At 40.3% G+C, this 25,834-nt stretch overlaps 4 protein-coding genes across 6 annotated transcripts in view; 2 read left to right on the forward strand and 2 right to left on the reverse strand.

Moving 5' to 3' along the window:
* Positions 1-49: 49 nt before the first annotated feature.
* LOC139380287 (O-sialoglycoprotein endopeptidase-like 1) lies at positions 50-6,166 on the reverse strand. Its single transcript, XM_071122857.1, has 7 exons — positions 5,660-6,166; positions 5,142-5,529; positions 4,853-5,057; positions 4,330-4,478; positions 2,944-3,074; positions 286-357; positions 50-211 (listed from the first exon to the last, which is right to left on the reverse strand). Exons 1-7 carry the CDS (start codon positions 5,863-5,865, stop codon positions 127-129), a joined length of 1,236 nt encoding a protein of 411 aa, XP_070978958.1. The 5' UTR covers positions 5,866-6,166; the 3' UTR covers positions 50-126.
* Positions 6,167-9,548: 3,382 nt separating this feature from the next.
* LOC139380059 (adenosine deaminase tRNA specific 3) lies at positions 9,549-10,578 on the forward strand. The gene is given in 4 exon segments (XM_071122522.1): positions 9,549-9,761; positions 9,763-10,168; positions 10,171-10,421; positions 10,423-10,578. Coding segments are annotated over 4 exon segments (1,026 nt in total).
* Positions 10,579-10,692: 114 nt separating this feature from the next.
* LOC139380175 (ORMDL sphingolipid biosynthesis regulator 1) lies at positions 10,693-18,299 on the reverse strand. Of its 2 annotated transcripts, none has more exons than XM_071122627.1 (4): positions 18,183-18,299; positions 13,106-13,286; positions 12,147-12,298; positions 10,693-11,842 (listed from the first exon to the last, which is right to left on the reverse strand). In XM_071122627.1, exons 2-4 carry the CDS (start codon positions 13,277-13,279, stop codon positions 11,707-11,709), a joined length of 462 nt encoding a protein of 153 aa, XP_070978728.1. In that variant the 5' UTR covers positions 13,280-13,286; positions 18,183-18,299; the 3' UTR covers positions 10,693-11,706. The 2 variants fall into 2 exon arrangements, with proteins under 2 accessions (XP_070978728.1, XP_070978729.1); XM_071122628.1 differs by having other exon boundaries at positions 18,191-18,297.
* A 4,761-nt stretch (positions 18,300-23,060) lies between these two features.
* Positions 23,061-25,834, forward strand: part of LOC139380381 (PMS1 homolog 1, mismatch repair system component) — a 65,601-nt gene continuing 62,827 nt past the window's right edge. Inside the window, exons 1-2 of one of the 2 annotated variants that reach the window (XM_071123011.1) lie at positions 23,061-23,150; positions 23,909-24,063. In XM_071123011.1, the coding sequence (XP_070979112.1) occupies positions 23,932-24,063 (132 nt within the window). In that variant the 5' untranslated portion in view covers positions 23,061-23,150; positions 23,909-23,931. Of the gene's footprint in view, positions 23,196-23,908; positions 24,064-25,834 lie in introns of both variants that reach the window. The other variant, XM_071123012.1, reaches the window with a different exon arrangement.

The following is a 25,834-nucleotide window of genomic DNA, read 5'->3' on the forward strand; positions in this document are numbered from 1 at the left end:
AAGTCGAATGAATAAAAAAACCGAAATGAAACACTTAACACAGAATGGAGTCCTTTCTGCCAGGATGTATTTCAAAAGTTTAATGGTAAATAGTAAGAATTATATGGATATGTACATAAGTGAACGTCAGCCCGTAACCCTCAGTTTTAATGGTGGAAGTTTGATAGCTGCCTCCTTCACTTCTGCTGTTATGTTCACACCCAGGGGAGCTCTAGAACACAAGGGGCAACAATTAAGCTATAGAACTGTTATCAATTGAAGTGAGTCATCTTTTTTTTTACTTACTTGGGCTCATAGTTGACCTCCTCAGTATGGGACAGGATGCCCTTTCCTTCCCTCAGTCTCTCAACTCCATTCCTGAAATAAAGTGTGGTTGAATGCACTGGACTCCAAAGCCATATATAAGCGGTGTATTATAGCTTATTTGTCATGTTTTCTTTATTATATACAGTACCAGTCAACATTTGACACACCTACTCATTCAAGGGTTTTTCTTTATTTGTACTATTTTCTACATTGTAGAATAATAGTGAAGACATCAAAACTATGAAACAACACACATGGAATCTTGTAACCAAAAAAGTGTTCAAATAAATTAAAATATATTTTATATTCTTCAAAGTAGCCACCCTTTGCCTTGATGACAGCTTGGCACACACTTGGTATTCTCTCAACCAGCTTCATGAGGTGGGGCCTCAAAACTGTGCAGAGGATTCACGTCAAAAGGTGGCATACGGGCGAAACACAAAGTGCTTAAGCACAAAAATATAATGATTTATAACACAGTGCGCACCCACGTCGGGTTTCCCTTTTATAAATAACAATCGACAAGAAATTTGCCGCACGTGAGCGAGCATCTTGTCCCACCCTTTTAACACCCAAAGTTGCCTATAAATAGTGAAACGCCCCTAATTAATATTCATCCATACTGACTGCATGATGGCAAATCGCGACAGAAAGGCAAAAAAAAAATAATGTCACCTAGTGTGAAATGGAAGTTCTTGAAGGGGAGGTTGAAGCAAGGGAAAAAATATTGTTTGGTAGACACAGTGTGGCACATTGTCTGTGCTGCGGGGGAAAGGGGACACCGTATCACAATCCCCTTGATGAGCGACTTGCCAGTATTATATGGGAATCCCTCCTGAGTGGAGTAGTGACAGAGGGGGACATGCAATGATGATTTTGATTGTCAAAGCTACCCAATTGCCTAACACCTTCAGGTGTGGTAATTACCCTGATTGTAACTGACAATGACAGGGCCATTATCACATTGACAGTTCTGGGCAACGAACATGTGATAACAATATATGAAACTGCACTCGTATCTGTCCGACTGAGGCATCGTAAACGGCATCAGTTTAAACGTAATTTGTCCTACTGTTCACCTTTTATTTATGAGAATACATTTCATAACATGCAAGTATTGTTTAATAATTACAGATCCAATTAAATATGATTCCCGATTAAACTACAACATATTTGAGGGGTTATTTTGCAAAAACATATCTCCGTTTGTATTTATTATCCTAAATCATGTTTCTTGTGTGTTTTTATTCGTGTGCACTCCAGGGAACTCTTCATATATAATATGTGAGGTAATATTTCAATTTATTTTAAACAATGGTATCGATTTCAAAGTGTTTCGAGTTTCATCCTTCTGCCTTCGGAGTCACAGTTTCTCATTTCTCCAGGTTATGTGCGTAGGTATGGGTCAAAGTGTCGGTGGCACATTCTCCTGTCAAGTTAGTTTTTTTATAAATCCCAAAAAGTTTGCTTCGAAAGTGGTGTACGCCTTCTTTTGTGCCTGTGCAACGTTTTTAAATGAGGCCCCTGGAATGCATTTCAATTAACAGGTGTGCCTTAAGGATAAGTTCATTAGAGTTAACTGTACCTCAGATTGCAGCCCAAATAAATGCTTCAGAGTTCAAGTAACAGACACATCTCAACATCAACTGTTCAGAGGAGCCTGCATGAATCAGACCTTCATGGTCGAATTGCTGCAAAGAAACCACTACTAAAGGACACCAATAAGAAGGGACTTGCTTGGGCCAAGAAACACGAGCAATGGACATTCAACCGGTGGAAATCTGTCCTTTGGTCTGATGAGTCCAAATTTGAGATGTTTGGTTCCAACTACCGTGTCTTTGTGAGACGCAGAGTAAGTGAACGGATGATCTCCGCATGTGTGGTTCCCACTGTGAAGTATGGAGGAGGTGGTGTGATGGTGAGGGGGTGCTTTGCTGGTGACACTGTGATTTAGAATTCAAGGCACTATGTGAGACGATAGTATTACTAAGCGCAAACTAGATGGGATGGCCTATCATTTTTTTCCCAACAGAACAATGACCCAACACACCTCCAGACTGTGTAAGGGCTATTTGACCAAGAAGGAGAGTGATGGGAGTGCTGCATCAGATGAACTGGCCTCCACAATCACCCGACCTCAACCCAATTGAGATGGTTTGGGATGAGTTGGACCGCAGAGTGAAGGAAAAGCAGCCAACAAGTTCTCAGCATATGTGGGAACTCCTTCAAGACTGTTGGAAAAGCATTCCAAGTGTAGCTGGTTGAGAGAATGCCAAGAGTGTGCCAAGCTATCATCAAGGCAAAAGGTGGCTACTTTGAAAAATCTCAAATATAAAATATATTTTAATTTGTTTGAACACTTTTTTGGTACCTACATGATTCCATATGTGTTATTTCATAGTGTTGATGTCTTTACTATTATTCTACAATGTAGAAAATAGTAAAAATAAAGAAAAACCCTTGAATGAGTAGGTGTGTATATATATATTTTTTTTATTAGTTATACTATTTTGAAATTGATTACTGCACTGTTGGGTAGAGCATGCAAGTTAAGCATTTCACTGTACTTGTGCATGTGACAATAAAACTTTAACTATATATTTTCAAAACCAAAATAAGTAATAGTCTTCTACATACCATGCGATCATGACTCCATTGTCAGTACAAAACTTGGATGGAGGACAAAGCAAATGTAATCCAGTGGTGTCTGTGACAATCTTCAAAATCTTTCGGATGTACTGGTTACTGGCAACTCCTCCTGACACCACCTAACAGAGCAAAACATTTAGGACACCGTATGGACACCATACAATTGTTTGTAGAAATACTGTGCCTTCAGAAAATATTCACACCCCTTGAGTTTTTCCAAATTTTGTTGTTACAGCCGGAATGTAAAATGTATGAAATTGAGATTTTGTGTCACTGGCCTACGCATAGTACCCCATAATGTCAAAGTGGAATTATGTTTTTCAAAATGGTTACAAATTATGCAAGCCTATATAAATTCAGGAGTAAACATGTGCTTAACAAGTTGCATGGACTCACTCTGTGTGCAATTATAGTGTTTAACAGGATTTGATTACCTCATCTCTACCCCACACATACAATTATCTGTAAGGTCCCTCAGTTGAGCAGTGAATTTCAAATACAGATTCAATCACAAAGACCAGGGAGGTTTTGCAATGCCTCGCAAAGGGTTGGAGTACAGAACCAAAACAAAACAAAAAAAGTGTCACTGCCCCAAAACTTTTGGAGTTCATTGTACACTGAGTATACCGAACAGTAGGAGCACCTTCCTAATATTGAGTTCCTCTTGGCCTCAAGACAGCGTCAATTCATCGGGGCAAGGACTTTACAAGGTGTCAAAAGCATTCCACAAGGATGCTTGCCCATATTGACTTCAATGCTTCCCACAGTTGTGTCAAGTTGACTGGAAGTCCTTTGAGTGGTGAAACATTCTTGACACACAGGAAACTGTTGAGCGTGAAAAACCCAGCAGCGTTGTAGTTCTTGACACAAACCAGTGCACCTGGCACCTACTACCATACCCTGTTCAAAGGCACTGAAATATTTTTTATTGCCCATTCACCCTCTGAATGGCGCACACACACACACAATCCATGTCTCAATTGTCTCAAGGCTTAAACATCCTTCTTTAACCTATCTCCTCCCCTTCATCTACACTGATTTGAAGTGGATTTAACAAGAGACATCAATAAGGGATAGCTTTCGCCTGGATTCTATGTCATGGAAAGAGCAGGTGTTCTTAATGTTTTGTTTAATCAGTGTATATTAGTGCTTTATTCTTGTTCATTTTTTACAAATGTTAGTATTTCTTCTTCCACTTTGACAGAGTATTTTATGTAGATCGTTGACAAAAAAATGACAAATTAAATCCACAACAAAGTGGAAAAAGTCATGGGGTGTGAATACTTTCTGAAGGAGATAATTCAATGCAATATTGTGGATTAGATCATCTTGATAGCTGTGAAAACTCCTATCCAATGATTGGATTTCACTCACCAGTGTTGGATTGCAGGAAGGCAGAAGGCATTTGGCCTTACAGAACAAAATGGCACGATGTGTGCGCTTGGCAATGTGAGAGGCCACTGTGTGCTGCGTAGCAGCAGCTATGTCATTAACACATGACAACAAAGTTCCCTGCTCCACACCTTGGATGAAAAAAAACATGTAGGTGCATTTTCACACAAAACTTGTCTTTTGGTATTTGTTTCATTAGTCCATTGTTGATGTAGTCCCAAAATGTTTTGCATATCAGCAATCAAGGATCAAGATATAACTTTCAAAATAAAGAAATATAGCTGGGATTTCTGTATTTTGAAAGTTATACATCTCAAAACCTTGATGGCTGGCTGACATGCAAAACATTGTTGGGCCGATATCAACAATGGACTAATGAAACAAATACCAAAAGATTGTTTTTTGGGTGGAATTGTCCTTCAACTTAAGTGAACTGATTCTATTAGTTGATTAAGGAAAGGTTATGATATAAATGCATATTATATCTTTATGAATAATTTATTACCTTCCTCTTCCTCTTTTTTCTGTATTGACATCGTCACCTGATTTCGCAGACCAGCAAATGAGAAGTTACAGTCATAGTGCGCTCCCATTGGTGGCTTGAAGAGAAACTTCAACCTGTCTCCATCTCGAGCCAGAATCTCTATTGCTTGACCCCCACTTATCATGGAGCACTTTGGGTGTTTGATGAGTGACAAACGTCTTGCCACCTGTGAACACACAAATGTCACAAATTCAAGGCCAAGAAAACCCACCGGCCTTTTAAGTGTTTTCTAAAAAGTTATACTCTTTACCTTGTCCATAGTGTCCCCTGGAGCTTCATCCAGTGTTTGACCCAGGAGAAGAAAGTCGTCGATTCCTCTAGCCAGAGCCAAGAGAGAGTGACCTCCGGAGACTAGGAGGACGAGGAAGGGGAATACTACAGGCTGGAGCATCCTGACTGTCAGGGCGTGGGCCTCCATGTGGTGGATGGGGATGAAGGGCTTCTGGTGTAGCTTTACAAAGTTCAGGCTAAAGTGCAGGCCTATCCCCAGACTCAGGGCCAGGCCCGGCTTCACTGTGGTGGCTACAGCAGACAGTTGACTCTGGGTGACGCCACTTCTCTCCATGGCCTCCTGGACGACGCGGCCTATGTTCTCTCTGTGGAGCCGCTGGGCAACAGTGGGAATAATCCCACCAGTCCTACAATCAAATACAAATGGAGAACATGATGTCCTTTGCAAGGTTTTATCTTGATTCTTGACCAAGGGGGGTATTGCACTGATAAATAAGACAATCACTTTTGTTGAAAAAAATACAAGATTGTACCCACTTCATGTGCACCTCTTTTTGTGAATGAAGAGATTCTCCAAGGATTAAACCTGTTTCATCCATTACAGCCGCACCTGTCTCGTCACAGCTCGTCTCGATGCCGAGAACAAGCCTGGAACTCATTTTTCTTCTAAAAGCACATTTGCTTAAAATCTTGGCTCTAAACATACGTGTGCCCTGTTGAGCCGAAGCTTTATATGCAAACATTTTATTTCACTAAACCCGATTTTCCCGCACTAGCCAAAATACATGCTTTAATTACTGAAATTTGGTACGCACCGCTATCCGTAGAGATTCGCAAGAGGCGAGGAAAATAGCTGGTCTATTAGTATTTTCTAAAGGTATGTCATTCATTAATAACTTGATTTAAGTCTCACGACAATGCCACTGTCAGTGACAATTAAATACGTTTGCATTTGTCGCAAAAGCTAAAATTGCGGTGTTGAATTTTTTTGTGCGGAGCTCCACGACCTCACGCTTGTACTTCTGAGGAGCTTGTGTCACATGTAAACAATTCCTCCATGAAACATCAAATAGTTTTCTAGTTAGGTGCAGTTACATTATTCCGAGTTGAAAATGTGAAAGAACATTTTAAAATGTTTTGCGGATATCGACGGGAATATGTTTTAATTAAATAACTACTTTTTTTGTATTAACCTAGAAAACAAAACTGTGGGTGTCTCTGAATAGTGATAACCTTTATTTCAGGGGGAAATTATATGCAGTTGGACATCAACAAGCATTTACGGAAATGTTGGATGAAATGTCACTTTTTACTGCTCTAATCAAAGCTGGTCAACAAGACACATTTAATTCGGCAATCAATATGCGTTAGGAATTCAAAATGTGTACTTGTTGTATTTTGTTCGTCTGATGTTAAAGTATCCTCATTAATAAAGTTTTTTCAAAATACTTAATTTAGTTACCATGGAAACGTATTGTGACACTGAAGCACATAGCTGCAGCTTGCAGTTGTTCCAGATGTAATGTCCAGAAGTTGAAGAAAAATCTAGGTAAATATTGCTTGTATAGAGAATATTTTTTATTGTCAGTCATTTCCAAACAGGCTATACATAAAAAAATATATATTTATATTTTCTTTTTATATTTTATGTATTCAGTGTAAACTATATGCTAGCTGTAATACTAGCAAAATCATAATTTCCATCAGTCATTTCTATTACAAACTTAACAGTGGTGGAAATGACAAAAAAAACATTATCTTATTTTAAACTTTAGGCTTATTTAATCCTGTTTTAAATGAGTTTAATCTCGAAAATTCTCCAAGGTATGTATTTTTCTTTGTTTTTAGAAGATGCCACATAAAACAGCACAGAAGTCAAAGACATGACAAAAAAAATATCCTATATGATACCAGGAACATTCGCAATAAGACAGGGAGAGAAGCTGGAAGAAAAAGGAGAAGTGAAATCTATCTCTGAGCTGACAAAGCCAGAAAAAATAAGTAAGAGAAGGCAATGGAAATGCAACCAACGGAATAGAAGACAGGCTTGAAAAAGAGCAGTTGCAATGGAGACCTACCTATCAGGCAACACAACACCTCAGTCACCACATGACTTGCAGCCAGAACATGAGGCCAACATACCTGCCCCTGATGCACACCCTGATGCCCCTTCCTCATCGTCTGCAACAGGAATGAGAAGTCAAATACTTGCTGGAAGTAAAAAGGTTGGAAGGGGTCGTTCAAAAACATACACAGATCTTTGCATGACAATGTCAAACTTGATAATGCATTACAGAAAGCTGAGAAAAACTGATGGAGAAAATGGGGAGAAAGATTCCCCAAAGACAAGAAGAAAGGGAACTGAAGGGAACTCCAAAGAACTTGAGAAGGATTATATTGTATTGTTTCAAAATGCCATCATTGCAGAGTTAAAGCAAAAATATCAAAAAATGTGCATTGTCAAGGACAAACAAGTGGCTTAAAAAATGCTTAGAGGCAACATCCTGAGAAAGTATGGCCTGGTCAAAGACGCAAACGGATCATTTGAATTTTCAGCAAAAGCAATGAGGGCAAATAAAAACAGATCAACAAGTCTTCAATACTCCAGGAAAAAGCAGTGTAACAGAATTAGCACTGCCACAGAAGAGGAAATCACTTGATTTTATGAACGTGATGACAACAGTAGAGCAACAAAAGGGGAAAAGGACACACTAGGAAGGAAAAATAAGAAAAAGCAGAAGTGCTTCTTTAATGACATAATTCAGAACCTTTTCCTACTATGCATTCTGCAAAATACGTCCTTTTTGGGTTGTCAAGCTAATAGTCCAGGATAGGGACACATGCCTCTGCAAAACCTACGCCAACCTCCAGTTCATGGCGGAGAAACTACAGTATCACAGCAGTCGGCTGTTATATATCTCAAAGGCGATAAAGAGCATGGAGGCCCTCCCACCAGATCACCTGGAGACAATCTGTGGGACAATGAAGATACACCAGGTAATAGTTGTGGGTTATTTTATGTCAAATCTTCCATTTGTTATACAAACATTATCACTACACTATGTATCACTAGATGATGCTATCATTACATATTTTGAATGTGCATAACTTTTAGAAATTATTTTTTCCAGATCGTCAGCGACAGTCCAGAGGATACTCAGTTGCTTCTGTTCCTTTCCACATCACTGCACTCCACAGACTGTGACTCTGTTTGAAAAAATAGAGGCAGACCAAGATGGAAAATCCAACACATCTCACAGCGCCTTCCAGCCCGTTGAAGATCTAAGTGAAGCATTGATTGGAAAGTGGTGTGGGGTGGAGTGTGATCAGGACGTTTACCCTGGCATCGTGCAAGACGTTCACACAGAGAGTGGTGCTCTTGTTAAAACCATGAGTCGCGTTGGCCCCAACCGTTTTTTTGGGGGCCGATGAGAGACAACATCATATGGTACAGACCACAGCATGTGCTTGGACTTGCCCCTGAACCCGACCCTGTGACCAAGAGGTACATGGAGCTGGATGGTTGGTCTGAGAGGAACGTGGCCCTATTTCTAAGCCTTAGATACTCATATACAGTACAAAGCAGGACATAAAATCATGCATTAAATAAAACATGTGCAGCTCTCAATGAACTTTTCCCTCAATATATAGGTGCTGGAAGTTCTAGTTGTTGCATCTAAGTGTAGTCAAAGACAAAACATTGTTCTCATGTTAAAAAGGTGCTAGTTCCAGTGTTTTAGAATCTTACTTTGTCTTTTATTATTTAAATGTTTAAACAATGGTTGTGGTTCAAAATGTTAGCAATAAAATATTGTTTTCCTACGTACATTTTTTTTTACATAGACCACAACACATATTTCCGAAATAAATGAGTATATGTATAATTTACATTGATTGATCATTTACATTGATTGATTTGTTTTAGATAGGGAAATCATATGGTTGTTATCATAATCTCACAAAAAGGTTGGGTGGAAATATATATATTTCTTATTTTTCATAAATGTTTTCAGCTGTCACCAAGGCAAGTTTATACATTCAGGCGTCGTGTTGAATTATTCATTTTAGGAAAACCTTAATCACTAAAAATAATATTCAATACAAGTTCATGTACACATAAGAAATGTGTTAAATAAGTTCATTTCATTTTCAACTAAAATGGATGATTCATGACATGATGCAAATTACATTTGTCTTGCTGTCTGGGAAAAATGACAAAAATAGGACAAATGCAGCCGTTTTCAGATATTGTTTCTAGACAAATCAAAGACAATTAAAATACTGGTAAAATGGTGTTTGAATATGTTTAACTTGGCCAAAGTGCCCAAAGTTGCAGAATCACCCATTTTATGTAAACATTGTCTGGATCTGAGTTCTTTGGCCAGATTTGTGGTTGAAAATCTTTTTAACACAGGTACTATGTGAAATGGAGCCACAGTCCAAACGCATCAAATAATCTGAGTGTGACATAGACTCCCGGGATGCTTATCCTGTGCTGTCCAACGTTCACTCACATGACGCTGAGCTAATCGAGGCCTTTGCAGCTCCCATCGTCAACAAGAAAGACACCTCTCGTTTGATAAAGGAGTTAGCCACAGTGTACCCGTTACCTGAACTGACGCACATCAAGAGAGTACGGGGCATGCAAGGATAAGGGCAACCCTCACCCTCTGGAGATCATTATATGCCTTGCAAGTGATGCACCAGACATTGACGGCAGTAAGGACATGCACATATCTGATCTGTTGCCCTCAGGTAGAATAAACTGTGGAGGTCTAGGGGACCTTTTCCTGGTCAAGACACCAGCATGCCCTCCTTTGACCAGATCAAAGTTTGAGCAGGCCAGGAAACACTGCCCCACCTCCTATTATGAGGACAAGCAAGTGACGGTGGCACTAAAAGGCCAGCTGTTCACCTCCTCTATTAAAGCCAAGATGCAGGACTACATGGCTGCTGTGGCTGCAGCAAGAGCAGGGCAGGAGAGAGGCATGGAGGCTGTGGGGGCTGCAGTCGTTGAGCCAGAGGCAGTGAGGATTGTTGCTGCTGGAAAGGCGTTCACCCACTTAATCACGCTGTCATGGTCTGCATTGACCTTGTGGCACGTGGGCAGCGTGGTGGGGCCTACACCCCTCCTAAGTACCCCTCCTGCCAGTTTGTTTTGGACGACTCCTCACCCTCTGAAATACATGGCGCCACCACCATGCCAACCTGTGGGGTCCTGCGGGACAAGGACAGTGCAGAGGAGAGGTCAGCCATCTGCACCGGGAACAACCTGTATGTAACTTGAGAGCCTTGTATTTTTGTGCCACGCTGCTAGTCCAGTCCAGGAAGTCTTCTATGGAACAGCCTCTACCGACGTGGCATTTGGGACTAAATATAAAATCGATGCTCAAAAATATCGGACTCACCGCTTTGAGGTTTTCAAAGGAGTTTTGAGCCAACAGTACCAAAATTAATTCCTACGGTTCACATAATTGTTACAGGAATGCTCTACCTTTATAATGGGATAGTCTCACATGTCAGATTACTATGCACACACGGTTTAGGAATAAGATCAGGGTGTAACAACATTTTGGATTACATAAATTGTTTTACTTTATTGCATTTCATTTTAAACAAAGCTTTTGTCACAGCTTGTTTTTATGCTCATCTCCCACTGTAGTCAGTGCATGTCAAAATATGGGTTTCCATCCATTTCCCTCAATAAATTTAGCCAGTTAAGACATACACACTGCTTTTAAGGGCACAAATGTTTTAATGATGTTAGATACAGGGGCTGACAAAGCTCCAAGAATACCGTGGATAAGCCATGACCAAACAGAACAGGACTAGCTGCCTTGGTAATACCATCCAGCAGATCTCCTAAACAAGTACAGCGACATGAATATAGGTACATAGGCAAACCGTAGACCCGTCTCAGTAAACACTTTCATCTGACAACACATCTTATGAAAAATCATCAAGAAAGACATTAACCTATACATACAACTATATACACTGAAAAAAAATGCCTGCCCTATATAACTGAGTAACAATGAGAAATGATTTATATACCAAGGAAATCATAAGAAATGTGTATTTCATATTGTTCAGTTATTTTCAGCAATGATAACCCATCTAAAAATAAGTGTCAAACATTGAACCATAGGCTCCTACTTTTATGGAGAAATTATCTTTAAAAATGCATCTGATATTTCCAAGGCTTTCGGTTACGATGAGAAACATTTATTGTAACAAGGAGGAACGCAATCTTTGTCACTGTGTGAAGTGAGGGCAAACAAAAACAGAACAAAAAAAGCTCCACTTTTTAAACATGGGCCAGCCCAGGTCTATGTAGATTAAAAATAATAATAATTAAATATTTACTTAAGTTAGTAATGCACATGGAATTATCGTCGCTCTCCAAGTCTCCCACTATAGTTTAACCTGGCGTATCTAAACAATGAGTGACAATTACACATACCGTACAAAACTGCTCAGTACAAACTCCAGTGGTACAGAGTAAATAGGGTTAACTATTCATCTTGCTATGAGCCAATAGCTCCTTTGAGAGTTTGTCACACCACTGACTCTCAACACTCAGCTTAATACTTGTTGATGCCAAAGATGCGGACTCCGTGTAGTTGTGGCAATTTGGGGATCAGCACACTCAAAAGGGAGGCAGTGTTTATGACAAAGTGTGTAGTGTCGTACTTCGTGTAGAAACTTGCAAGAAAATATCTAGGGGGAGAAAAAAAAATAAGACAAGTTAGCAAATGTGTCAGTTAAAAAAAGCTCTGCAACATGGTCAACAGTTGGAATTTATAGGGCCGGTTTCCCAGACACAGATTAAGCCTATCCTGGACTAAAACACATTCTCAATGGAGGATTTAAGTGATTTTTAGTCCAGGACTAGGATTGATCTGTGTCCGGGAAACCGTCCCATACAGTTTGCAATTATTTCTGCATTAGATGCTAAAATGGGTATCTAAAGCCAATGGACAAAAATGTAACCTCTTGTTCTAAATGACGGGAGGCGACGTACAAAATGATTGGGGAGATGGTGAAGAATTTTCTGGATGATGTGAACTGCACGCCGTAGTCCAACTGTTCCCAATGTGTCAGGAGCCGGGCTTTGCCTTGGTCTGGGGTCTCAAACGGAGTGCCTTTCACTGCATGCATGAAGACATACATCCCCTGCAAGACAGACACACAGTGAATGAGTCCAAATCTTGATGGCGAGAGACCGTCCACTAAGACAAGACAAACTAATCATAAAGTAGCAAATGGTGACTGAGGGTAGATGTTGCAGAACAACTACGTGTCCTTTTGGTTCATTACAATGAAATGTTTATTTGAATTCATCCTTCCTTGGAATGAGCTGGGATAGAATCGGAACTGTATTTATGCTAAGAAGCGGAGTGCGTGTGAAATCTGCTTACTGGTGCAAAGCTGACCAAAGCCTCTAACAAATACCTCAACTGATACTTTATGAACTACTAGGTCATACGTGGGACATTGGAGTGAGTATGTTCTTGTTATTCACTTCCTACGTTCCTTTACAACACTTGGCACTGAGAACATCAGGTAATTTGAATGAGAATGCTACATTCTATTAAATAACAGGGTCTGTGAAAAGTCTTCATATACCAGCTGAATTAGCAGTTAATGGCAAGCGAAAGATACAGTAAACAATAAGCTGCTGAACTGAAATAGCAGGATATTGTGGTTCCCTTTTAATGGCCTTCCTTAGGGCCATGATATAGAAGACTTTTCCAATATGGGGACAACAGTTAAACTTAGTGAGTTGTCATGTCAGTGACCTTGTTTCTTTATTCAACAGATTGTGCAAGGAACAATGAGAGGCCAGTGCAATGAGGAAGCAACAATTGTCTAGGCAACAACTTTGAAGGAAGGGGGGAGGGGGTTTACCATGATATGGCTGAAAGTAAGAAGAACAAACTGGTGATAGGCTATTAAAGCGTGAGAAGATAAATGACTTACAAAATTGTGTATAACATTTGTGAGAGTCCACACCACAGGTACACTGAAGAAGGGTATGCTCAAGAGCACAATGTGAAGCATTCCAACACCGAGGGCATAGGTGAGCCAGATCCCTCGACTGTTCATGACCCGAGTGTTGGGGTTCACCTCACTGTGCGCTACGCCAACATTCATTTTGTTTCTGTGAACAAGAGGAGTATGAGGATTGTGTTACTGATGAATACACCTTATTCCTTTGAAAACATCACAAAAATGTGTCACTCATAAATTATCCCAACAGGGAGCCAATTACTACTGCAATACACAAAGTTCATAGCCTGCAGGTACAGGATAGATTACGCAAATAAAATGAACATGATCTGCTTAGGCTATGTAGTACACTTTCACCTTTCTTGCACAACAATACCCCTTGCTGTTGTTTTCAGACAAATCATTAAAATTACGCTTTCCACAACATGAAATATTGTAACCTATTTGGCCTTTAAATTGTCTGAGAGTTGCTTTTCAGACAATTGGTTGGCTTGAGATTTAAAGTTTGAAGTTGCGTCATAAATTCTCAGATTTCTCAAGTTCTTGATAATGGTGATGTCGAAAAACTTAACTGTGGGCAAGTAGCTATCCTTGTTTATATACCAGTATGCTTGGAATAGGGTTTGCTGGTATCTCAGCCATTTGGAGAAAGTGTGTAGCATTTTCGCTTTCAAGCATTAAAGGGGAAACCAACCTATTCACTTGCAAATGTCCCATGAGGGCCATGCATTCAAAAGCAGCTGCACTGAGGCTTTTCATTTGAAAAGTGCAGCAACAATGCTATGGCAGACACTTGCTTGCTCTGATGACCTTCCCACTGATTCTTATTACCCTGTTAAATGGAATCTGATCTGTTCCCTAGAGCACCAAACAATATTCCCTAAAACGTTCCCTAAAACCCGTAATATTAAAAGGCAAAGATGGACTCTATAAAGCATATACAGTGCATTCAGAAATTATTCAGACCCCTTGACTTTTTTCAAGTTTTGTTACATTACAGCCTTGTTCCAAAATTGATTAAATTGTCTTTTTTTCCCTCATCTACGCAGAATACTTCATAATGACAAATCAAAAACAGTATATTTTGGCCTCCCGGGTGGCGCAGTGGTTAAGGGCGCTGTACTGCAGCGCCAGCTGTGCCATCAGAGTCCTGGGTTCGCGCCCAGGCTCTGTCGTAACCGGCCGCGACCGGGAGGTCCGTGGGGCGACGCACAATTGGCCTAGCGTCGCCCGGGTTAGGGAGGGCTTGGTCGGTAGGGGTGTCCTTGTCTCATCGCGCACCAGCGACTCCTGTGGCGGGCTGGGCGCAGTGTACGCTAGCCAAGGTGGCCAGGTGCACAGTGTTTCCTCCGGCGCATTGGTGCGGCTGGCTTCCGGGTTGGATGTGCGCTGTGTTAAAGAAGCAGCGGCTTGGTTGGTTGTGTATCGGAGGACGCATGACTTTCAACCTTCGTCTCTCTCGAGCCCGTACGGGAGTTGTAGCGATGAGACAAGATAGTAGCTACTACAACAATTGGATACTACGAAATTGGGGAGAAAAAGGGGTAAAATTAAAAAAAAATTAAAAAAGTAAAAAAATAATATATATTTTTTTTTCTTTCTGTATAAAAAAAATAATAATAATGAAATCACATTAACATAAGTATTCAGACTATTTACTCAGTACTTTGTTGAAGCACCTTTGGCAGTGATTAAAGCCTTGATTCTTGGGTATGACGCTACAAGCTTGGCACACCTGTATTTGGAGAGTTTCTCCCACTCTCTGCAGAGCCTCTCAAGCTCTGTTAGGTTGGAGCATTGATGCACAACTATTTTCAGGTCTCTCCAGAGATGTTTGATCAGGTTCAAGTCTGGCTGGGCCACTCAAGAACATCCAGAGACTTGTTCCGAAGCCACTCCAGCGTTGTCTTGGCTGTGTGCTTAGGGTCATTGTCCTGTTGGGAGATGAACCTTCGCCCCCAGTTGGAGGTCCTGAGCGCTCTGGAGCAGGTTTTCGTCAAGGATCTCTGTACTGTGCTCCGTTCATCTTTCCCTCGATCCTGACTAGTCTCCCAGTCCCTGTCGCTGAATAACATCCCCACAGCATGATGCTGCCACCACCATGCTTCACCGTAAGGATGGTGTCAGGTTTCCTCCAGACGTGATGCTTGGCACTCAGGTCAAAGAGTTCAATCTTCGTTTCGTCAGACCAGAGAATCTTGTTTCTCATGGTCTGAGAGTCTTTAGGTGCCTTTTGGCAAACTCCAAGCGGGCTGTCATGTGTATTTTACTGAGGAGTGGCTTTGTCTGGCACTCTACCATAAAGGCCTGATTGGTGGAGTGCTGCAGAGATGGTTGTCCTTCTGGAAGGTTATCCCATCCTCACAGAGGAACTCTGGAGCTCTGTCAGAGTAACCATGGGGTTCTTGGTCACCTCCCGGGACCAAGATTTAGTACCCTTCCCCAAATCTGTGCCTCGACACAATCCTGTCTCGGAGCTCTGCGGATAATTCCTTTGACCTCATGACTTGGTTGTTGCTCTGACATGCACTGTCAACTGTGGGACTTTATTTGGACAGGTGTGTGCCTTTCCAAATCATGTCCAATCAATTGAATTTACCACAGGTAGACTCCAATCAAGTTGTAGAAACAGCTGAAGGATGATCAATGGAAACAGGATGCACCTGAGCTCAAATTCAAGTCTCATAGCAAAGGGTCTGAATACTTATGTAAATAAGGTATCTTTGTTTTTAATAGGTTTGCAAAAATGTCTAAAACCTATTTTTGCTTTGTCATTATGGGGTAGTGTGTGTAGATTTGAGGGGGGGATTATGTAATCCTTTTTAGAATAAGCCTCTAATGTAACAAAATGTGGAAAAAGTTGAGGGGTCTGAAAACTTCCCGAATGCCCTGCATAAAATGCTTGGAGGATTGATTGTACATTAAACTTTCTCCATTTCTGTATAAATAACAGACATTGTTGACATTGAGTGAATGTGTTCAATGTTTCTTTTGTCGGGAGAGCTAACTTGTTGCCAATGATGGTTCCTAGGAATTTGTAGTCCTCCACTCGCTCAATGATCTGTCTGTTCATCTCCAGTGGTGGGGATGGTAGGTTGGGCTCTTCTGTAGTCAATGACCAGGTCTTTGGTTTTGGTTGCATTGAGGTCCAGGTAGTTCTGTATACACCACTGTAAAAACATGTCCATTTCAGCCTCGAGGTGCCCTTCTGAGTTGCCTGCTGTGTCCATAATTACTGTGTCATCTGAATACTTGATGAACATCATCTCTGGGTCTGAGCTCCTAAAACAGGTGAGATGACGGAGCCTTGTGGTGATTCTGTAAAGATGGTTCTGGAAAAGCTGCAATGAGACAATTGAATCTGACTGGCTGTTCTCTATTTGTCAGAAAGGAGAGGACCCAGAGAATCAGATGTGGATTGACATTCATGTTCTGGAGCTTTTAACCCATTAAGTGAGGACTATATTAAAAGGCACTTGAGAAATCCACAAATACCATTCTGACGCATGTCTTGGGTTTCTCCAGGTGGGTGTAGGCACAGTGCAGTAGGGACTGAACTGCATCATAAACACCCCTGTGCCGCTTGTAAGCAAACTTGAGTGTAGGCAACCACTAATATTGTATGGCCATGGTACTTTATCCTTTTAAATACAGCGTCTTCATCTTTTGGTTGAAGCTCAACATTTGTTCCAGTGTGTGACATGTTTAGGTCAGAGTTCAGCTCCTTCTTTTCCATTGCAAAGTCATATTGGTCAAATCTACAACAAAAAAATTAACTTGAGTTTCTCTGCAAAGTCAACAAAATATTTGTATTTTGGAACAGGGGACAGTTGGGTGTTGTTAAGGCCTGCCAGTGTTTTCACACTCTCCAAGCACCTCTGGCTTTACCTTCCTGAAAGAGCCTTTCCACCTTATCCTTGTACACTCTCTTGGCCCGTTTCATCTGTTTATTTAATTTGGATTGAATTAGTTTACCTTCAGTCTTGTTGCCAGTGGTAAATGCTATTTTCTTTTCAGATCCTTTTTGATCATGGGTTTTTTGTTAGAAAATAACTTTTAAGTTTTGGAATGAATAATAATATCCTCACAGAATTTGTGGCCTCAAGACTTGCTCCCTCTGAACACACTCAAAGCAGCCCTCTAAGGAATCACTGGCATCATTCTCCCCTTTTCTGACCACATCTTCCCGTTGTAGTTTGGTGCAATTGATGTATTGTGATCTGCGGTACTAAGGGGTGGTTTTTAATCACTTTTTATGCATTCTTGAATTTTTTTTACATTTCCATAAACATATTAAGTCTTATGTATTATAGGTGTATGTATATGTCCCTCATCTTTCATCGGCGATAAACAAAATCCTTCAAATAAAAGAAGATATTGTAGCGGTTTAGCACAGATCCATACAGCTATGGGTGCCTCCACCCGATCATGCTAACGTTAGATAGCGAATTAGCACAGGTGGTGCCTGTCTACCATCTGTTTTCCATAACATGGAGATATGGCCATGTGGGAACATTAACCCTATAAAAATGTGTATATCCACTTAAATACTTTTCAAAAAACAAAAAGGTTCTCACTGATATGAAAGATAAGATCCTTATGCTTCAAGCCATGCGTGAAAATGTTCAGACCGAGCGTCGGGGCTTTTAACAAAACGCCCCCGTACAGAAGATGCCTTCATCCAATGACTTATGTTTAATGCAATGGAACTGAGAGTCACGATCAATGGCTAATTTCTAGTTAGCTTAGCCGCACTAGCTAACATTAGCTAGGTATCTACCATTACTTTCACATGTCTTTAAGTGCCAGCTAACGATTCCGCTGGAAACTAAGTAGCTAGCTTACTTTAGCCAACAGCCAAGCTCCAGCTACTTTCAACAAGTCAAGTGAAGTATTGTATGCTTGAAACAACACCAGTTGAATTGCTAACTTGCTAGCTAGCTATTTTTTCGCGAAAATAGCAATACATAAGTCACAATATTTGCATATCAATAGTGTTATCAAATATTTTACCAAACAGTCAACACAGATATGGTCATGTACTTACTGGAGTACCTTGTTATGAATCGGTTTTTAAACGTGGCAGTAAGAACGACAGAAGGCCAAGCTCCCCTTCACTAGCGGCACAAACGATGACGTCACTTGAGTTGCAATTAGGAATCCTAAAAAAATAAATAAAAGCCAGCCTTTCAAAACATTGCAATGTGGATAACTCATTCAAAGATATTACATTTGAATCAATGTCATTTTTTTTATTGTGCGTCTAAGCAGATGCAAAGAGGACTTTATGAAAACAATTATACAAATATGCTCCTAAATAAAATAAAAAATAAGACCACTCTCGAAAAATACAATGTTCAGGTTGGTATGTTCAAAACATTGGGGTGTAGAGAAAAAACGATTCTATGTGCTGAGGTAAAAGTGGGGTTGGGAATACTTAGTTGGGTCTGTAGTATCTATATATGCAGTTATTTCATGGGGACTGAGGTCTAAATACCCATCAGCACTTTCTACTCCACTCACTCCATTGGTCCCAATGCAATACACTTTGGGTCTATAAATTACATATTGGCTTATAGAGAAAAAACAAAACAATTTTATGTGCCGAAGTAAAGGTGGGGTTGTGATTACACAGTACGGTCTGTAGAATATTTTTACTTGGGGGACTGAGGTCTAAATACCTAACAGCACTTTCTATTGCACTCACTCCATTGGTCCCAAGCAAAACACTATGGGGCCAATTCCGACCCTTGCTAACAGTGCATAAATGGAACATAATTCACTTTTTATGCACTTTTCTCTATGGCCCTGATTCCGACCCAAGTTAAGTGCATGTATATGGAACGTCATTCCCTTTTATGTACTTTTCTCTCTGTGTATTCTGACCTTGAGTTTAAGTAGGAGTTATTCACCCGCTATTCATTCGTGGTGGAGATCTAAGAATTTAAGGTGTGGTGGATGTGTCTACAGATAAGTCGTATTCTGATCTTGACTTAATGCCCTCATAATTCCACCACCTTTACGTGCAAGGAAACCATGAATAAGGTAGAGTGAACCTGCCGGTTCCAAGTGGGAAAAGGTATCTACTTTTTCCCCCTGATATAAATAACAGCATTCTCCATGCACCTTAAGAGCTATTGATAAGAGCTAGGTAAGTTAGTAAGGTAAAGGGTATTGTAAATACACATAGCAATTGTTTTAGAGAATGATTCCTTATGATTTCTGGAGATGAATGTGAAACCAGCCATATGGAAGCAAATTGAAAATAATATCAACATGAGGTATTGCAGCCCCTTTTCCACAGTGAAATAGGCTGTAAAATAGCTGTGTCGTTATTCAGAATTTTATTTGTGTGCCCTCATAATTTGCGTGGATGAAATTTGGACACTCAAGCTATAGGCTTCTGTTGGGCTGAACCTGCTGAGAGGATGTATGCACTTTATAATGTTTTAATTATAGACTATGCCCAGGCTTTTCTCTATTTTATTTGACAAATTGTATCATGTTAAATGTTAGCCACTTTCGGAAGCCACCGTAACTGTCACTTTAGTGTTTGTTTTCTTCAATTTGTGGTTTATCTTTTTGCATCATTCTATTCTATTCCATTTACCTTTCTTTGTTTTTCCTAAGGGTCGCTAGCGTTAGTGGATCATATTATGCTAACATTGTGCAATAATTTGGGACATGCAGCCAATTTGAATCATTATGGAATCATTATGAAACCTTGTGCATGGTTCACAATTACACCGTTGTCATGCAGTTCCCTGATTAGTCACAGATAGGTTAGATTTATAGGACTATTGTTCAACCCCTATGGTACACTTTTATCCACCTTCCAATGTTCCATGGATTGAACTTGAATATGACAAAAGTCTGGATGAATTCAAACCACTATATTTTTTATTCCTCAATATATTATAGTGTATAAAGGCTCTCCAAATATTTTTTTGTATGATTCATACATACTTTCCTAACCCTTAAATTTGCCTAAATAATCTACAAGATCAGAGTATTTTTAAATCTACCAGTTGGTACTGAGGCGGAGACTAATATGCATATATTTAGATGGCTTTCTTTCATTGATCCCTATATTCTGACACTGTTCTCTCAATGTATCTATGTATCTAGTGTCTGTTTACAAACTTCAAATTAAAGGTACACCACATTTATAGGGATGGCTTAAGATAAATGTACTGAAAACCCTATTGAATGAAAATGCCACAAGAAAATCTGTCAAATAAAATGTCTTCAGCGCGGAAGGGAACCACGCCTGCAAAGCCCGTTAAGCACCTGCATAAGGTGTCCGAATACTAACGACTGAGAAGTGCTGAGGAAAGGCGTGCACACAGAAAAGGCTTACATTCCCCCCCCCCCCCCCCCCCCCCCCCCCCCCCCCCCCCCAGCAACGCTCCTAGGGGTGTAAACTCTGTCGATTTGGAAACTACAAGTGAATGGAACCCCCTTTTACTGTGACACAATGTAGGTGCAATAAATTATAGGAAATACACACACACACACAAAATAACATTGTGACCATTTAGGCTTGAAAAAATATACAAACGAATCACATCATATCTTATGGAAATACTTTAAATTATAGCTAGTATAGCTAGTATAAAATATATCAGTAATTGTGCACATTTGTCATAATTTTATTAATTTACAAAGTGTACAGGTCATAACTCTTACTCTGAAGGAGTTCAAAAAATCCATAACCCGGATGTACTTAGTTGGGAACTAACTTTCCAAACAGCCAATCACATGCCAAAGGTGTGAAGGCGCTAATTTGCAAGAAGCAAGAAGAAGAAGAAGGCCGTGACCTCCGCGATTTTCCTTCAAAATAAAAGTCCCGCAATGAAGATCGTAAAAAATCGATAAAAATGGTCGAATTTCATTACATTTTATGTGGAAATGTTAGCAAACTTAGAATTTTGTTCAACAATATGAAAAAAAGGGAAAAGTTAATTGCCTTTATAGCACAAATAATACTATATCATTGATTTTATTGTTAACAGCTTTAAAAGTAATCATCCATTGCAACATCCATTTGACTTAATTGTGTATGCACACACCCATTTTGATTCTTGACGATTAACTTATACATACCACATGTGCTTAGTTCAACTGTCGTACCCAATCAGAACCCAAAATAAAAGCTTGTTTTATTCCAATGTTTAAACACTGTCTCAACGCTGTGCGTTACAAGGATGACATCCTCCTCCTTCATGTGGTATCCTTCCTGCAGGCCCATCCTGACATGACCCTCCAGCATGACAATGCCACCAGCCATACTACTCGTTCTGTGCATGATTTCCTGCAAGACAGGAATGTCAGTGTTCTGCCATGGCCAACGAAGAGCCCGGATCTCAATCCCATTGAGCACGTCTGGGACGTGTTGGATCGGAGGGTGAGGACTAGGGCCATTCCCCAAGAAATGTCTGGGAACTTGCAGGTGCATTGGTGGAAGAGTGGGGTAACATCTCACAGCAAGAACTGGCAAATCTGGTGCAGTCCATGAGGAGGAGATGCACTGCAGTACGTAATGCAGCTGGTGGCCACACCAGATACTGACTGTTACTTATTTTGACCCCCCCTTTGTTCAGGGACAAATTATTCAATTTCTGTTAGTCACATGTCTGTGGAACTTATTCAGTTTATGTCTCAGTTGTTGAATCTTATGTTCTTACAAATATTTGCACATGTTAAGTTTGCTGAAAATAAACGCAGTTGACATTAAGAGGACCTATTTTGTTTGTTGCTGAGTTCATTTCAGGAGCACAAAATGAGCAGCACGCTCCTATGGGTGAAACTCTGTGGATTTGGAAACTAGAAGTGGTCCTGACTAGAATGGACACCCTTTACCTGTGACAAAATGTACAGAAAATTGTGTACATGGTGCAAAAAAATTATAGGGGTACACACACAAAAAACATTGTTGACGATTTAGTCTTGAAAAAAACAACAAACATAATATCTTATAGAAATCATTTTTATTATTCTTTGTATGATAACTAATCTGAAAAAAATACAATGGCAACATGCAACTATTTCAATGATTTACTGAGTTACAGTTCATGTAAGGAAATCCGTCAATTGAAATAAATTAATTAGGCCCTAATCTATGGATTTCACAACTGGGCAGGGGTGCAGCCATGAGTGGGCCTTGGAAGGCATAGGCCCACCCACTTGGCAGCCAGGCCCACCCACGGTGGAGCCAGGCCCAGCCAATCAGAATTAGTTTCCCCCCCAAAAAGGGCTTTATTACAGACAGAAATTCTCCTCAGCACCATCCCACCCCCTCTCAGATGGTAATGCAGGTGAAGAAGCCAGATGTGGAGGTCCTGGGCTGGCGTGGTTACAGGTGGTCGGCGGTTGTGAGGCTGATTGGACATACTGCCAAATTCTCTAAAACGATGTTGGAGGTAGCATTCAATTATCTGGCAACAGCTCTGGTGGATATTCCGGCAGTCAGTTTGCCAATTGCACGCTCCCTCAACTTGAGACATCAGTGGCATTGTGCTGTGATAAAACTGCACATTTTAAAGTGGTATTTTATTGTCCCCAGCTCAAGGTGCACCTGTATAATGATCATGCTGTTCAATTAGCTTCTTCATATGCCACACCTGTGGATGGATTATCTTTGCAAAGGAGAAATGCTCATTAACAGGGAAGTAACCAAATTTGTCCACCGAATTTGAGAGAAACACACTTTTTGTGCGTATGGAACATTTAAACAAATAAAAATAATTCAGCTCATGAAACCAATACTTTGCGTATTTTTGTTCAGTGTAGGATAAAATATATCGATAATTGTGCACATTTTCCATAATGTTAGTCCTAACTTTTATTTACCAAGTATACTGGACGGGACTCTTATTCTGAATGATTCCAAAAATCCGTGACCTGGAAATACTTCATTATTCTTGCCTGCTTTACACACTGAACTACTTCACAGCGTCTAATGTTTTAGCACGTGTATTTGCGTTATTGTTATTGAACCAGACCGGACGCGGAGGTAGGAGACAGCTGTCTTTCAAATAAATAACTACACAGTCCACCAGTGAGTTGTGCATTGTGTTAAAATGTATTGTAAATGTATTCATCGTTTCTAGAGTTCATGGCTGTCAGGTAAGGTTAGTTAACTAGCTAATGTTATTCACTCAGCCAACCATGGGTATAATAATTAGCTGCAACTAAAACGAGAGTTTATATTGGACAAATTAATTGAAGTCCCCCTCCGTTCCGTTTTAACAAACTGTTAGCAACCGAATCTGCGGAATGAATACACCCTTGCTAGCTAATTTAACCCTAATCAGCCAACCAGTTAGCTAGCAATTGTGTTGTGAGTGACATCTCATTGCACTACAATCAAAGATTGGTATAACTAAACCAAGATAGACCATGGCCTGTCGTTTCCAATTGGAATAGATGAGTCATAGTGGCGTTGCAGCCAAGCGAGATCCTATTGGCCCGTTCTTGCAGACGTCTAAATATTTCCGTTCGGGAACGCCTACTCGTGAAATGCGCGTATGCAATAACTCAATTCGACTTTACACTCCTTCTAAACAATGTGATTTTTAACTTTAATCGATGAGAATATTTGCAGATTGTAGGCCAAAATCAATCTCGTTTCATCTTCTCCCACTGCCTGCTATATTTGGTAGTGAGTGGAAACGCCAAGTGGATGCTTCATATTTTATATTCCAGTGAAATATATCTCATTGTTCCATCTGTGCTACAATGTCATATCAGTTTTTTTTCTCCATATTGCAGGTGTCCATAAACAGTAACAAATCATGAACCGGCTGCCTGCAGATACCGTGAGGCTTCTGTCCAGCTGTCAGGTCATCACCTCTGTGGTAAACGTGGTGAAGGAGCTGCTGGAGAATTCCTTGGATGCTGGTGCCTTGAGCATCGACATTAAACTGGTAAAATATTATTTTAACCGTTACTGTGACCAGGTAAGCACATGAAAATCACTAATGGCATGTTGAAATTGTCACATTGTAAAGCACATATTTGACTTGTTTTCCCTGGTGAGAATTAGGCCTACTTAAAGGGCAATTGCACCACTTTTCAACCTAATTTTCATTAACTCCAGCACAATAAGTGTCTTCATATGTGAAAATATGTTTTTCTACATGGGGTGGCAGGTAGCCTAGTGGTTCGAAGTGTGCACAGTTCCTAAGCAGTCTTAATGAACTTTTATGACTAGAAGGAACTTTTAGTTTGGAATGCAACCCTGCATCCCTGCCATCACAAAATTAATGTTTACGCAATCCAAAAACAGTCCATTATAAATTGCAATCTATCATGATTTGAAAGCTTGCTCTATTGCCAACTTGACTAGCTAAGTTATAAAATACGATCTTAGTGTTAGGCTTTCACAATGCAATTCAGAAAATAGATCGTCATTTTGGTGCGCATAGAAAGGAGTCATGAGTGCATTCAAGTAGGTTTGCCGTGGTAAATTTAAAAAACCAATGGGGTCATTCTGTTCAGAACAACCCAGGGTATGACGGCATGTCATCTTGTAACTGTACATCAAACATAGTTTTCATAAAAGTTGACACTGTATATGACATGAGTTTGATGATTTGGAAATGTGAAGTGCACATTTGGACTCATGGCTTGCTTTTATGACATCAAAGCAGTATTTATTTTAATACTCAATGTCTCATCTGTCAAAATACATAGTCATCTTAATTTACAGCATTTCATTCTTGTAGACAACAAATAATGTGCAAAAATTGCCAGGAGGGATCGGGGTAACTTCTTGTTGCTCACAGTGTTCAAATTCAGAACGGCTGTCAGTCAAAACCATACAGCACAGTGAAGCGCAGAGCCAGAGCTCTGACATCATGTATATATGGCATGTTACTGTACAGCCACTACGTTCCAATTTAGGAGGCTTATAATTGCCCAAATCTGCCATTTTCAACATATATACAAGAATGAACGTTAAGGGTTACTCCTACCCTGCATTTTTTTTAGGAACTTGTCTTTTAAATTTTTATTTTACATTTTACCCCTTTTTCTCCCCAATTTCGTGGTATCCAATTGTTGTAGTAGCTACTATCTTGTCTCATCGCTGCAACTCCCGTACGGGCTCGGGAGAGACGAAGGTTGAAAGTCATGCGTCCTCCGATACACAACCCAACCAAGCCGCACTGCTTGTTAACAGAGCGCCATCCAACCCGGAAGCCAGCCGCACCAATGTGTCGGAGGAAACATCGTGCACCTGGCAACCTCGGTTAGCGCACACTGCGCCCAGCCCGCCACAGGAGTCACTGGTGCGCGATGAGACAAGGATTTCCCTACCGGCCAAACCCTCCCTAACCCGGACGACGCTAGGCCAATTGTGCGTCGCCCCACGGACCTCCCGGTCGCGGCCGGTTACGACCGGTTACGACAGAGGACCTTGTCTTCTTAACCACAGATCATAGAAATGTTTTCACATACAGTGCAATCGGAAAGTATTCAGATCCCTTGACGTTTTCCACAAGTTACATCCTTATTCTAAAATGTATTAAATTATTTTCCCCCATCAATCTACACACTACCTCGTAATGACAAAGCAAAAATTTTTTTTTTTAAATTTGTGTACATTTTTACTAAATAAAAAACGGAAATATAACATTTACATAAGTATTCAGACCTTTTACTAAGTACTTTTTTGAAGCACCTTAGGCTCGCTGC

The sequence above is a fragment of the Oncorhynchus clarkii genome, chromosome 22, assembly GCF_045791955.1.
Source record: "Oncorhynchus clarkii lewisi isolate Uvic-CL-2024 chromosome 22, UVic_Ocla_1.0, whole genome shotgun sequence".
Taxonomy (NCBI): Eukaryota; Metazoa; Chordata; class Actinopteri; order Salmoniformes; family Salmonidae; genus Oncorhynchus; species Oncorhynchus clarkii.

What these genes read in the sequence shown, in the direction of transcription:
- LOC139380175 (XM_071122627.1), bottom strand. Translation starts at nt 13,279, where the DNA reads ATGAATGTTGGCGTAGCGCACAGTGAGGTGAACCCCAACACTCGGGTC. An exon ending in CAAATGTTATACACAATTTT is followed by an intron (nt 12,299 to 13,105) that starts GTAAGTCATTTA and finishes TCTGTCTTGCAG; the next exon opens with GGGATGTATGTCTTCATGCA. An exon ending in ACCATCTCCCCAATCATTTT is followed by an intron (nt 11,843 to 12,146) that starts GTACGTCGCCTC and finishes TTCTCCCCCTAG; the next exon opens with ATATTTTCTTGCAAGTTTCT.
- LOC139380287 (XM_071122857.1), bottom strand. Translation starts at nt 5,865, where the DNA reads ATGTTTGCATATAAAGCTTCGGCTCAACAGGGCACACGTATGTTTAGA. An exon ending in CAAAAAGAGGTGCACATGAA is followed by an intron (nt 5,530 to 5,659) that starts GTGGGTACAATC and finishes ATTTGATTGTAG; the next exon opens with GACTGGTGGGATTATTCCCA. An exon ending in CAGGGGACACTATGGACAAG is followed by an intron (nt 5,058 to 5,141) that starts GTAAAGAGTATA and finishes GTGTGTTCACAG; the next exon opens with GTGGCAAGACGTTTGTCACT.